Consider the following 15,428-nt stretch of genomic DNA (forward strand, 5'->3'; position numbering starts at 1 on the left):
CGGAGCGTGTCTTTCGGGGCGGCCGCCATGTTTGTCTTGTCTTGTGTTGTCTTGTGTGTTCATTCCTTTGTTTAGGAAACACGCGGACCCCAACAGTTTTCACCATTAATGTGAAGAGGACTTTCTTCTTTTTGAATTTATTCATTTATTCCTTCATTCACTCACTCACTCAACACACATTTATGGAATACTGAAGGTCTAATGCCAGGTGCTGCAAGATTCGATGGTGAAAAAAACCTTGACATATCATACTAACTCTTTTCTTCCTCACAACCAATATGCTATAACATGCCCTCATCCCCTCATGCTGCAATCCCTTCAAAATCCTCTTAGTAAGTGCTCCTGACACCCAAGTTGCACCCTCTTAAAGTTGTGTATACTCAGCTATAGAAAAATATTGCTTGATCAAGAGTGCTATGTCATCCATATTGATACCACCACTACCACCAACAATAATAAAAGTAACTAACAGTTATTGTCTCTTGAGCCATTCACTTTGCACACTTTACTATCTTATTTAATCCTCATTGTAACCATGAAACATGCAAATAATATTTTTATATTATTCTATTTTATATTATATTATTCAAATAATATTTTTATTTCATTCTCAACCACAATTTCATACTAAATTGAACATATGTGCACAGCTTCTCAAATCCTGGAATCAGGTTGGACACTATGACTCTCTTCTTCCATTTCACACGGATTTCTGCAGGGTACTTGCTTTTATCAGAACAACTGCTGAAAACCTATCTTTGCAAAGATATGATATCTTAAAGGAATATAGTGTAATGTAATGTTGAAACCGTAAACTATCTTGAGCTAATAGTTCATGCAGTGTTTGACAGATATTATCAGTGCTCCCCTTAAATATTTAAAATACCTTGTTGTATTCTTGTGAATTTGCTGCAGCACCCCAAGATGGTTTTGTGCACCATCTTTGGTCCAAAGCAGAAATAATCTGCTTTAAACTCTGTCTTTCTATACTGCTCATGTGGCACTTACATGTTATGCTTTGTATCCAAACACTCATATGCACAAGTCCCATGTCTGCTCCAAAATCATCTGATCCATGGAGTTCTGGGACCATGTCTTGCACATGCACTGGCACAGAAGCTAACACAACACCTTGCATATAGAAAATGCTCAACTGTAGTTTGTTGAGTGATAGGTTAAAAAATTACAGTATGTATTTATGTATTTTACATTTTTCTGCTCTAAAAAATATGCTTGTAATCAATCCATTGGATTTAGGTACAAGGTCATTCAAGAGAATTAAAAAAAAACTATTTGTAAAGTATTCTTTCAATGAGTTGAAATGCTGACAGTTTCTAGCAAAACATACATATACTCAGCCTGCAAAAATTCACGTGATAAAAATTAAATAGGGGAATGGGATTGAGAATGTAGCTAATGTCAAGTTAATTGCCATGATTTTTCTCTTCTTTTATTTCCTCTGACGGACTGGAATTTCAGTCCTAGCACTAGTGAAAGAGGATCAGTGCTGTGTATTAATTCACTTTCAGACTAAACTGACTTCAAAGCACAAAGCAAGCACTTGGTGAAAGCAGAGCCCTTAGTTACCTGCTGTTTCTCTGTCAGCTGAGGTCAGCTCTCCGTTGATCCCATTCTCTTTGGTATTTGAATAGGTGCCCTGTGACCCATGCTCTCCAAAGGCACCCTCTTCATCCTCCCTGTACGGGAATCCATTGGCGCTTCGGACAAGTCCTTCCCCTGCTCCGCCTTGATCCTTAATCTCAGGTGGATGTGAGTGTTCAGATGCCTCTGTTAGCTGTGCTGAGGTCCAGTGAGGCGCCTTTGCTTCGTCTTTCCGTTCATCTGCCATTCTTCAATGCCTTGCTATTTCTCCTGCAATTTGAAGAGGAAAAATAGTAGCTATTACTTTGGGGAAATCTTCTGATCTGATATTGGTTGTACCAAGATAGGAGAAGTTTGTAGCAAAAAAGTGGCTTTCTATAGTCAAAGAAAATACGTACAATAACCTATGTTTAATATCAAGAATGGGTCAATTAGTTCATCTTGAGTTTTACAGACCATTTCTGGAATATTAGTTCTTTTAAAATAAGATCACTGTCATTCTACACATATTCCTTTTTGTAAACAAACAAAAACCAAAGAACAATGAAAAAAACTAGTGTTTCGCATTTAGGTACACATCTTAATGAACTTTCATTTAATTACGGTCTTGAATGTTGACAGTATGGTACAGTCAAGGAATCCTTCAGCATAGGGAAAATCTGCAGTATGAGAAAACTGGCTAGAAAATGTGGAAGGAAGAATGACAGCAGGAATTCTATACCATGGAAAATTATCCCATGTACTTTCTTAAATCGTGACTTTCAGTGAGATCTAGAAAACATAATAATTAACACATTAGCCGTTTTGGTTTCAAGGGTGTTCAATTAAAGCCAAAGGTAGATATGCTTTTCTAGATATTGTGAATTAAAAGAAAGACAGCTTTAACTTAATTTTTTAATAAACTTTCCTGGACCCTATCTATAGACTAAGAGGAAATAACATTTTCTATTAATATAAATCTTACAGAGAGAAAGGAAATAAATATAGCATTAGGCCTACATCCTATCTTATGGCATTATTTCTTAGCTAAATCGAGTAAGATCTGAAAAAGTTAAAACCATTGACATATAACAGGAAGTTGTAAATTACAGCAAAGGATGAATGAGTTGTGGAGGAGGTGTTCTATGCATGTTAATTGGATGGAAGATACTGCATGACCTTCTCTTACAAGCTGATATTACCAAGTTTAGATATATAATTGAAAAGAGGTGATTCACCACTCAGTTTTGGAATGCTGTTGCCCACCATGTAGCCTTATTGATAACTTATCATCTCCACAGTAAGGATGACAATACAGACACTACTGTCTTTGGTGGAAACTAAGAACATCTTCCTTTTTTCAAAAAAGTATCTCAAGCAAAGACCTCCAAACAAGTAAGCAAAAGTTATATTAAGACAAATCCACTTCTTACTACCAAGCTCTGTTTGGAGAAAGTATAAATAAAGTAAGTTTTCACATCAGATTACTAACAAGCATTTGTCTGGGGGTTTTTTAACTGAATTTTGTTGCTATCCTCCGCTCTCTCTATTTTCTCTTCACAGCAGGAAGAGCTAGATGAATTAATTCATTTAAGCCAATTTGACTACAGCACCATATCTCTCCCAAAACTGATTCCCAAAACAGCTCTATTTATCTTCCCTAAGAACATATTTAAATAGGATGTAAAAATTTACCTTTTAAAATATTGATTTGAAGGGCTTATGAGTAAATCAGGGAGTATTGCTACCTCACTATGTGTAAAGAATTGTGTGCACAGGAGAGTTTTCTCATCTATTAAATGAGAACAATGCTTAGTTTATTGGTTTGTTACCAAGTTTAAGCAGAATAAAATAAAGGGCTCAACACGGTTCCTGGCATGCTCAATAAACAGTAGTTATTACATTTGTTATTGTTTATTAATTATATCATTAATCATTACATATACAACATTGGGAATAGGAGCCTGCAAACTTGGTGAGTACAATAATGAGAGTTACTTGCAAATCTGTTCCCAGATATTGTGTAGGAATGAATGGATATCCTAAGACAGTCATGGCAAATGTACCACACATGGTAGCCTAATGAGAAGAGAGTACTCTCGGAATCAACCTCTCCCTGTGCACATTGAAAAATTAGCTACATCTTTTTATAAAAACCATTCTGCAGTGTTCTACACTCCATTCTGCCATTTTCTTCTGGTCACATATCAAAAGATCTAATTGGGTAGCCTAAGCATTGTGTTTCCACGGAGTTGTGGCATCTTCATGTATGTAAAGGACTGAGGAAATCAGAATAACCAGAATAGAATGGTCTTTCTAGAGCTTACATTTCAAGTTGAAATGGTATATGAATTAATTTCTGGTCTTTTTAACATATGTAACATTCTTCAATTGTTTTTAGGTAGACTTAACGCTTACATGTTTTAATACTGTTGAGTAAAACAAGTAAATTGCCTCATTTTGATTAAAAGGTTTTGGTACCATGAATTATGAATTTTATAAGTGATATGGTTTGGATCTGTGTTCTCACCCAAATTTCATACTGAAATGTAATTGCCAGTGTAGGAGGTGGGGCCTGGTAGTAGGTGACTGGATCATGGAGTGGTTTTCTCATGTATGGTTTACACCATCCACCTTGGTACTGTCCTCATGATAGTGAGCTCTCAAGATATCTGGTTGTTTAAAAGTGTGTGGCACCTCCCCCTCACTCTCTCTTACTCCTGCTCTGGTCATGTGAGGTGCTTGCTCCCCACTTGCCTTCCACCATGACTGTAAGTTTTCTGAGACCTCCCTGAAGCTGAGCAGATGCCAGCATCATGCTTCTCGTACAACCTGTGCAACCATGAGGCAATTAAACCTCTTTTCTTTATAAATTACTCAGTCTCAGGTATTTCTTTATAGCAATGTGAGAATGGACTAATACAATAAGTAACCAAATGTTTTTATTCATTCTAGTAAAGAAATAGAATCGATAGAAGAGAGAGAGAAGCAAGTAAAAAATAGGAAGAAACAACAACAAAATTAACAAAAAGAATGAAGAAAGAACAAAAGGAAGCATCCAGCTCAGTATGAAACATGGGTACTGTGGCAAAACAATTTTGGGACAGATATATTCCAATTTTCAATTACTTAATAGAAACTTCTTTATCTAACATGATAATTAATGTAGACTCTTGGAAACTCATTTTGTAGCTGATGGGTAGGTCTTTTAGTCATCACTGCTGTTATTTATCAGATTTCTAGAGTATTGACTGGAACATCAATAATTCAATTTCTACTGCATTAGGATTTTCTTATATTTAAATGTATCTGCTTTTAGCATTTTCCAGGCCTAAGATTGTAATGCTCTATGTTTTATAATTCTAGAATCTTACTTGAGTATGTGTCTAGATACTTAAATGAATTCCTCTTTTTCTGTGTGTAAGAAAAAATCTGGACTTGTCCATAGGCAGCCCAAAAGTCTGCCTCCAAATCTGTAACACTACTGTTGAAACATTATCTTTTGTGATGTGATTGCCTCTTCCAAAAAATATGCATAATAAATTAATTTATATTGGAAGTTAGAAATAAGATAACCTATATTTTGCTTATTTCTTTAATTTGCTTTACTTTAATTTAATTTAATTTTTCGAGACAGGGTCTTACTCTTTTGCCCAGGCTTCAGTGCAATGGTGCAATCACACTCACTGCAGCCTCAACCTCCCAGGCTCAAGTGATCCTCCCACATCAGCCTCTCAAGCAACCTCTTAAATAGCTGGGACTACAGGTATGTGCCACATGCCCAACTAATTTTTGTATTTTTTAGAGAGTCAGGGTTTTGCCATAATGTCCAGGCCTGTCTTGAACTCCTAAGCTCAAGCAATCCATCCACCTTGGACTCCCAAAGCGCTGGGATTATAGGCATAAGCCACCACGCCCAGCTTATTTTGCTTATTTCTGATAATTAGACTAATAGGAAATACATCTGTTCCTTTATTTTATTTTATTCCCAAGAATTTTAATGCTTAATGCAGTATTTACCTTATTCTAAGTCCTGAGCACTATGTTCTGTTCCTTATTTTATTTATAATTTTGAAAGTTATCAAATCTTTTCTGAAATCCTGCAGATATATCATAAATACATAACTGTACATATTGCTTTTTAACATTTTACTTTAGAGCATAGTTCTTACAATAAAATTATATAATATTATTTAGCATAAAATAGCTTATTTTTATGTAAAGCAAATGAAGTACAAAATAGGCAACAATATTTTTCACACAAAATGTCTCAAAAAACTTTAATATTTTAGACTTTTCAGATAGGTTACAGGTTAACAAACTGTAGAAGAAAAATCTGATTTGTTGGAATAAATTATTTAGCTTTTTAAAAAAGTATTTCTCGTTTGTTCTTCCTTGGAATACCCTTTTAATTATCATTCAAGCAAATGTTGCTAATAAGTGAGTAATAACTTTAAAATGATAAATGACTTATTATATTGGAGATACCCAAATAACATATTTTGGTTGGTTATCTAAGTGTTATAAAACTGCATGTACAAATTAAAACTTAACGCATTTAACAGCTGGCTTAAAAAGAGAAGCATTTTCTTTTTTTTTCTTTTTTTTTTTTTGAGGCGGAGTCTTGCTCTGTCGCCCGAGCTGGAGTGCAGTGGCCGGATCTCAGCTCACTGCAAGATCTCAGCTCACTGCAAGCTCCGCCTCCCGGGTTTACGCCATTCTCCTGCCTCAGCCTCCCGAGTAGCTGGGACTACAGGCGCCCGCCACCTCGCCCGGCTAGTTTTTTGTATTTTTTTAGTAGAGACGGGGTTTCACCATGTTAGCCAGGATGGTCTCAATCTCCTGACCTCGTGATCTGCCCGTCTCGGCCTCCCAAAGTGCTGGGATTACAGGCTTGAGCCACCGCGCCTGGCCGAGAAGCATTTTCACCTGGACCTCCATCTATTATTGCATTGCCTGAATATTGCACATGGAAAAAAATAATTTGATATACTCTGATGTTTCCTGCATTTTGTTTTTTAGAGCAAGCAGCGAATAGATATACTTATTTAAGTGTACCACAAAGTAGTTCCTGAGCACATATGCCCTGAGGGCTTGCAGACACAAGAAAATAAGGTACAGCTGTCACATTTCCCAGACTAAAGGAAAGAAATAAGAAGTAAGCAGAAATGCCCAGAAGAAAATGTCCCTGACAACTCTGCCGTCAGTCTGAGCTATTGATGAATTTTGAATTTATTTTCTCTGGATAACTCCAGGACGAAGGATGCAAATCAGAAATACATTTTACTAAAAAAGAAACCATTTTCTCATTTTCTACCCACTTAAAAATTTGGAGTTTTCCATACCTTTTCTTCAAAGTCTAAAAGGGGTTATGTGAAAGTATGGTGTGCATAACCAAACCATGATAGCAATATAAAAAACTATCAGAACAGCCTTTGGTCATACATTGGCTTTCATTTTCATTTTCTTTTTCTTTTTTTGAGACAGGGTCCCACATCATTGCCCAGGCTGGAGTGCAGTGGCTCCATCTCAGCTCACTGCAACCTCCACCTCTCAGCTTTCAAATATGTATTCAATGTTGAAGGAATATTTATTAATCAATTACCTACCTCAGGGTAAACACAAAAAGGTTCTGCCTGCTGTGGATGTTTGGCCAACACTATATAGCAAATTAGATAAGAGGGGAATAGTTTTGAATCTAATTTTGAGGGCTGTCATGGTAGAAGTATGGAATTCAAGTTCTAACTTCGTTTCATATGCTCCGGTGCATGTGAAAAATAACACCAAGTAAAACAAACTACTGGAAACAAATAGGGTCTAGTAAAAATATTTCTAAATCTGTATAAATGGGGTGATATATAGAGGTCTAGTAATCATAATAGCAACCACATGATATATAGGTTTAGAAATATTTTTAAGATAAACTATTTCAATCCATCTGAGAAAAGGTTTTAAAATCATAAAACTGAAGCGATCTTTGGTGATCATCCATTCCAATGTGTCTTACAGTGTTTTCAATCAATTAGCTCCAACGCAGGTTTAACAAATTAGAATTTCTCAATGTGGGACTTGCAAATTGATATTTTAACATGCTCAATAGGGTGACTCTGATACACTGACGTTTGAAGACTAGTGCTTTCAGCCAAGCTTGCTGCATAGGACCTCAGAAAAAAAATGAGGAGTGATAAAAATACACACATGGAACATCCCTATAGACCAACTGAAGTGAAGGGTTAAGGCAATTATGTTGATAGATCACATGACTATTCTCATGAATAGAAGTTGGGTCTTTCACTTCCTTTGTCCAGAGCATTTATGATGAGTTGATGGAGTTAAATCACAAGATAGACTGCTTGTATTCTAGCTTACCAGGAATAAGGCAGTGCTCTGTTGTGCCTAATCCTACTTGTAATATCTTCCAAGAATGTTTAAAATTACCAGTTGTCCATGGTTTAAAAAAAATCTACTTCACATTATGAAAACAATGGGCAGTCCCTGGCATTTTCAAACTGTCTTTCGAACATTTATTTTAGACACTCCTTGGCATTCGTTAATGGTTTGTGATAGAAGTACACTTGCTTAAAATATCTCAAATTGAGTTACAATTTTCTTTACCTGTTAGATCATTTTGGAGGTGGATGTGGGGTAACAAGCAGGGTGAAAATGTGTGGTAGATAACTCTGAATTTGTAAAGCTCTCAAAGACGTAATTGAATTATTTAGTATCTAGATCATTGAGACATGTGTGCTGAAAATATCATTAAGTAGAATAGAACTTTCCCTCCTGGGATTCCCACATAATCACAAACCTCACTGGTTTTCTTTGGATTACAATATTAGAAAGATCACAAAGCACAGGAATTGTCACTGATGACAGTTATTACCAGGCAGCACTAACTACTCTCAAAAATTGGCAAAAAGAGAAACAATAAACTCTTGCAAAATCTAAAGGAAAAATACACTACCTGTCTGATAGGCATGTCTCCGTTTTAATAATGTGCTTGCCACAGAGAGTTCTAGAATGTTTTCTATAATGTGTTCTGACCTATCATCATGTAATGTGCCAGTTCAATCAGAAACATTGGCCTTATAATTTTGTGCGGCTCCATATCCACAGATGAACAAAAGGCTGAAATGACCAGTTGTGTAATATAATTAAGCATACAAATAGTTTCTCTTTTCCACGTAGGCTCAATTATGCTTTGTACTATTACTATGTATATCAGTATCACAAAACAGAAACTTTTGTTTTGGTCCTTAATGGTATTAGAAGTTTATGCAGAATCCATATTTTGCTTATAAATGCTGAGAAGTTCTAAGCTTAAACATCTGTTAATAAGACAGAGTCTTATTAATGTTATAGAGAATGTTATATGTTATATGTTTAATGTTATAGAGAATATAGGGCTGCCTGCAACTCTATATTCTCCCTCTTTGTCTTCTAAGAAAAACAGAGGAAAAGGTTCTTGACAACATGAAATAGATATGCTGAAAATCCAGATATTTCTTTCATATCTTCCCTGCTTTATTTCAGGCTGATTGTAAAATACCTATAAGGATGACTCATCATTCTTCATCACATACCCATGAGTAATAAACAATTAGAAAGAAGAGAGCTGGTGGGTGCATAACACGTAATTTCAAATGATGATAGACACAGATAACATTAGGTTATTGCTAGAAATAGATAAGATAATACAAATAAATTCAGACAAGTTGGAAGGGCTTAAGAAATGGTACCTATTACTTGTTATTATTTTGTGTTTTCTTCTTTTTCTTTTTCTTTTTTCACAGACAGGGTCTCACACTGTCACTGAGGCTGGAATGCAGAGACACAGTCATAGCTCACTCTAGTCTCGAGCAAGCCTCAGTCTCATGAGTAGCTAAGACTATAAGTGCACATCACTATACCCAGCTAATCCCCCTGACCCACCACCAAGAGAGGGGTCTTCTTATGTTGCCTGGGATCCTGGCCTCAAGCAATTCCTCTGCCTCAGCCTTCCAAAACACTGGGATTACAGGCATGAGCCACTGTGCCCAGCCCATTTTATGGTTTTTATTTGGACATTTTCAGCAATAGGATTCAGTATATGGTTTGACCCACACTGAAAAACTAAGAACAGATACAGTAAATTATTTAATGAAATTAGACACTTCCAGAGAGATCTGGAAGGAGAAGTCAAATCCCAGCATCCGTTAGATGCTAAAGGGTTAGAGCTAAAGAGAGAATCCAGTCCAGATAACAACACTGACTTTATAAACCTGTCCGATTGATAACAACCTACCATATGAAACTGTGCAATTGTCTTTATGTGACCATGGAATACAACTTATGCTTCACAGCTGTATACTATTTCTGAGCCTGTTTTTTATTATATAGAAAGACTAATAAATAGCTCCTGTATGTATTAGATAAAAATAATATTTAAAATGCTTTAGAGCTTTAGTCTCTACCAGTAATTTTTTTTTCTTTTTTTTAAGTCCCCCAACCCCTACCAGTGATACTTAATTTAGGACTTGCATTTAGGTACCAGAGATATTGTGGAATAAGTAACAGATTTTCAATCAGAAAATTAGGGGTGAATCCTGGGTCTACTGCTTACTAGATATGTAAACTTGGACATGGTGCTAAACCAGAGTGTTAGTTTCATAAGTACGTAACTAACTATAGAGCCACTGAACAAATAAATTTTGACCCCTACATTAGAATTTTTCTTTATAAGGAGAAAAAATTCAAATCATTATATTTTAATAAAAATTTTTATTAAATAAGCATACATTTAAATATAAGGATAAAAAGCTTAAGAGGAAAATTATAATTTGGAATTGGATAATGTATTTTGTTTTAAACATTTTTCAGTGTGGAATCTGATTCAAGACCTGTCAGAGTTGGTCCAGGTTCACTTAACAAAATACCGTAAAAGTAAATCTTCTTTGTTCACAACTGCAAAGAATATTCACTAGAATTGCAGACATTACAAATCAGAATTTAGGCTGTAAGTATTTGCACCACCACAGAGTGAAGATCCTTGGGTTTGAGATACCTGAGAGCCATATTATAAAGAAGCCACTGGCTGGGATTGATAACAATCTAAAAATAATAATCAATACTTGAGGACTAGATGCTTTAGAGATTTCCTTGTATTGTAACAGGGCCATGATCCAGGTAAACTTGGAGGCCATGTTACACATCATGGAAGAAGATGCTAGAATTAAAATTAAGAAACAAACAAAACTCTAAAAGTTGGAGAAGAAATGGCAGTCATGAAAAGACAAAATAAAAGAATAGAGAATTGAAACTGGAGAATGTATTAGAACATAAATTCAAAAATTAGATGCTTGATAGTTTTCTACGAGTGGGATTGGCTTTTTGGCTACTTAAGACAGTGGAAGGATAAAGTTCTGGGGAATTACAAGCAAGATACCATTTGTTGTGTGCCCTTCTTTTTATGGGATCTGCTCAGTCCCTTTATCTTCTGATGAACAATTCTTCCTTCACAAATGCAAGCCATCTGACTAAAGCTCTGTCTCTAATGTGTTCAAATTAAATCACATTCTAAATATAAGTGTAAACGGATTTCAGTATAATTAGTCATAGTATTTTTTTTTTGCATTTCTTTGAACCTTATTGCACTCCTTATCAGTGAACATGTTCAAGCAAAACCTGACCATCCTGTTATGAATATTATACAATCAATTCTGGTTTTGACTGATGGGAGGCTGGAATGTGTGACTACTAAGATGTTGTCTAACTCTAAGATCACAAATTTTAATGCATGAAGCAATTAATTATTTTTAACTGTATTTAAAAAATTAATGGACAGGTTTCTATGTATCAAGTAGTAGGAATACACTGGGAATACTAGAAAAAAACATACAGCCCTCGTGTTGAAGGAGGTCACAGACAAACCAACAGCAATAATACAGTGTGGTACATGTTGTGATGGTGATAAGGATGGGAAGTTATGGAGGTACATCAACACCTCCTGCCACACTAGGAAGTCAATCAACACTGCTTGGAGGAGGGTTTAAAGGACAAGTAGGAGGTAGTCAAAGAAAGGACAAGAAACTTTTTAGGGAAAAAGAGCCTAGATGACCAACTCCTACATTTTTGTTTTTGTTGTTTGTTTTTGAGACTTGGATTAGGCAACACCTTCTAGAAAAATACCAAAATGAGCATCTTCTGGCATCTCCATAACTCCAGCCCTCACTCTGGATCAGAGGTCCTCTCTACTCTATGTCTCCTTCACCAGGCTGTGAACTCCTGGAGGAAGGGCTGTGTTTAATTCATCTCTGACCTCCAGCACCTAGTACAGTGTGTGGCACAGAGTAGGCTCCACAAACAAATGCTTGCTAAATAAATGAACAACAATAACAACAACAACAAAAAACTCATGTAAAGTACAAAATTGTTCACTATGGAACAGAAGTGAAGTGGGACACGTGGAAATGAGGCCGATGGTCAGGCAATGGCAGAATTGTAAAGGAATGTGGTGAGCCACGCCTGGACTCTGTCCTGAAGGCCATGGGATGCCCACGAAAGATGGAGAGAAGAAAATGGCACACTCAAGCTTAGTTTTTAGGATGATTGATCCAGAAGTGGTATGGAAAGTAAATTGAAGAAGACATGACTAAAGACAGAAACATTTCTCAGAGAGAGTTGTTTGAAAGGAATTGGACCTGAGCTATGGCAGTGTGAGTGGGACTGAAACAAGGGGCTAGATTCTAAGTTCAAAAAAATTAATTAATTAAAACAAAACCTAATCCTCAAATTAATACAGTCTAATAAACTTAACAGACTATTTCATGAATTAAAGTTACAGTATTTATCTATCATCTATCTACATGTATCTGTTTTGAAAAGAATGATAAAATATCATGTTTTATACAATTTTGATGGGTATTGACATTATTATGTTTTGAATTCAGTTTGTGGTCCAGTCACACATGACATTCTGAAGAGTTCCTTTTCATTAAAATTTGTGCTAATGCCAGGCATGGTGGCTCATGCCTGTAATCTCAGCACTTTGGGAGGCTGAGGTGGGAGGATTGCTTAAGCAACAGAGAACCTAAACGACCAAAGCACTGGGCCTGATATAAAGGTGGTATTCAATAAATAATTATTGAATTATGTAATAGAAAGCAAAATAAATTGATAGATTGATAATGAACTATAATGAGCATGTATCAGGCCTTCATTTAATTTTAAGATCATTATCAATCCATCAATTAATTTATATTGGTTTCTAGTATCTTATTCAGTGATCATTTATTGAATACCAGGTTTATATCAGGAATGCTGTTAAGCATTAGGAAGATGATGATGATTAAGATATAGACTCTGACAATAAGCTGCTTACACTGTATTCAGAAAGGCAGATGTGTTTGAAAAAACATACATTATAACCCAGTAAATGGAATAACAGAGGATAAAATAGGTACTACATGAATAAAAACCTTCTGAGTCATACATATTTAAAAAGAAAAATGGATGGATGCAAAACATTTGTATTATATGCATTTTAAAGTATACTAACCTACTACATCTGTGCAGCATCAACAATCTAGTTAATTATGTTAAACACTCACTTTTTTCCAGAGAAAGGTAAGTATTAGTCATATATAAGTAAGGTATGAGTCACATAAAGCAGAGTAATTTCTTTTCTTTTTTTTCTTTTTTTGGGGGAACTGGGGCAGGCTGCTTGTGTTGTGCTGTGCCCACAAGTACTGCAGCTGTAATTGTGATTCAGAGGAATTCTAAGTTGAAAGTAGCCTTATTCACAACATCAGTTGAGTTGGGCCAAAAGGAAACATACAGAGAATCCTTGTCATTTGAAATTCCCTTGCAACTCAAGTTTGATCCAACTAGATCAGCCTTCATACAAGATTTGACTTCTCTCTTTGAGTAGATTTATCTTAGTGTGCCCCAGAGTGAATTCTAGAAATCAGGTTAATTTCCATGGCATGCTACTTGTATTCTGTCAAACTTCTGGAGGGGTATGATGGAACATACATTTGCTAAATCCTCTAGGCCTGAAATGTATACAATTCATTTACATTTATGAGATGTTAAAAAATGGAGCTAGAAAAAATATTCAAGGACTTAAATTGCCAAAATAATTATTTTTTCTGCAAAAATTGATTGCATATATTCCAATATATTTTCAATCTTATTTGGAAAAGTCTTAATAGATGTGGCAATATTATGTGGTGGGCCTGTAGAAAAATACTTAGCTATAAAAATAGACCCATCATATGCAAGTTAGGCAAATAGGACCCAGCCAAGAGTGAATTAAAAAAAATATTTAGAACACAAAAAAGATTAAGTTAATATTAAAATAAAACAAATTTTAGAAAAACCACAAAAACTTTAAGGAGACATATTAATTTTTCAATACACTCATGTGGCATTTACTTTTTTATTAAACCTAACATATGTTTAACATTCCATCATAACCATCACAATAATAAAGGATAGCAATTTTATATTTTAATAATAGTAGTAAGTGAGGAGAGAAAGGGACCAGTGAGGCTGATGGTTAGATTAGAAGTATTACTGGTAACAGCATCCCTAAAAGGACCACTGTGGACTGATCACTGCCATCTTTTCTTTTCTTTTCCTATCTTATCTCATCTCATATCATCTTATCATATCTTATCTTATCTCATCCCACCTTATCTTATCTTATCTTGTCTCATCAAGACAGGGTCTCAGTCTGTTGCCCAGGCTGGAGTGTAGTGATGTGATCTTGGCTGACTGCAACCTCTGACTCCTAGATTCAAATGATACTCGTTCTTCAGTCTCCTGAGTAGCTGGTAATACAGGTACCCGCCATCATGCCCAGTTAATTTTTGTATTTTTAATAGAGATAGGGTTTCACCATATTGTCCAGGGTGGTCTCGAATTCCTGACCTCAAGTGATCCGCCCTCCTTGGCTTCCCAAAGTGCTGGGATTAGAGGCAAGAGCCACCACACCCAGCCAGAACTGCTCCTTTTTCTGGGATTCCAGATGAGCTGAGAAAAGCAGAATATAGCAGCAGTACACTCACTTGCAGAGCACACTATTTAGGTAAGTTCTGAGCTTTCATTTGGTATTCTGTGATTTTTAGATTTTTAATGTACAATTCCAAAAATTCACCTGACGAAGCTCTGCAGGATCCTATACAAGCTGGTGAGTCTTTGTAGGCTCTTAAGCATGGTAGATCCTGGATGCCAGAAACAATATTTGCAGGATAGGCTTGTCATTACTTAAACTATCGTGGAGAAAATGAAGTTACAAGGTTTTTCTGTGTGTTTTCCATGTACGAATATTTTGAACTATGTAATACAGTTACACAGCTCTGCCATGAGAAAATCACATTAAAAATATACATTGGTATGTTACTTCCCTATAGTACTTCAATGAAGAATTTCCCTGTCCTCATGTTTCAGTCAAATCTTACAGTGTATATTTAAATAATCCATAGATGTATGTGTATGGATATTATATATCAGTGTGCATACGCAATGTATTATCTTATGCCGCTATATTTTCAATTCTGTTACTTACAAGTGTATGTGTGTGTGTGTTTATATATATATAACATTATCTTGTACTATAATTTTCAATTCCCCTTGCTTTTAAAATAAAGTTCTCTCTTGAATTCTCACACTCCAAAAACAGGACTCACTCCAATTGTCAGCACATGCCAAAAAGGAACACACAAGCTCAAAACAAGAAGTCTTACACACTGCTTCCCAGTAGGAAGAACTTTCTAGTGCCACAGCAGTCTGTCTGTGTTAGAAAAAGGTCTTTTTTTATTGTGTTGGCCCTTTGCTTTTTGTTCAGGATTGATTACTACTGGATC

The 15,428-nt window shown here is 35.7% G+C and overlaps 1 protein-coding gene across 6 annotated transcripts in view; it reads right to left on the minus strand.

The window, feature by feature from the left end:
• Positions 1 to 1,878, minus strand: part of MAP2 (microtubule-associated protein 2) — an 84,610-nt gene extending 82,732 nt beyond the window's left edge. For 3 of the 6 annotated variants that reach the window (XM_011932349.1, XM_011932348.1, XM_011932347.1), the window contains exon 1: positions 1,588 to 1,878. In XM_011932349.1, coding sequence (XP_011787739.1) covers positions 1,588 to 1,849 — 262 coding nt within the window. In that variant the 5' untranslated portion in view covers positions 1,850 to 1,878. The remainder of the gene's footprint in view (positions 1 to 1,587) is intronic. The other 3 variants (XM_011932345.1, XM_011932344.1, XM_011932343.1) reach the window with 1 other exon arrangement.
• Positions 1,879 to 15,428: the final 13,550 nt, after the last annotated feature.

This window comes from Colobus angolensis, unplaced genomic scaffold, assembly GCF_000951035.1.
Source record: "Colobus angolensis palliatus isolate OR3802 unplaced genomic scaffold, Cang.pa_1.0 Scaffold95, whole genome shotgun sequence".
NCBI lineage: Eukaryota > Metazoa > Chordata > Mammalia > Primates > Cercopithecidae > Colobus > Colobus angolensis.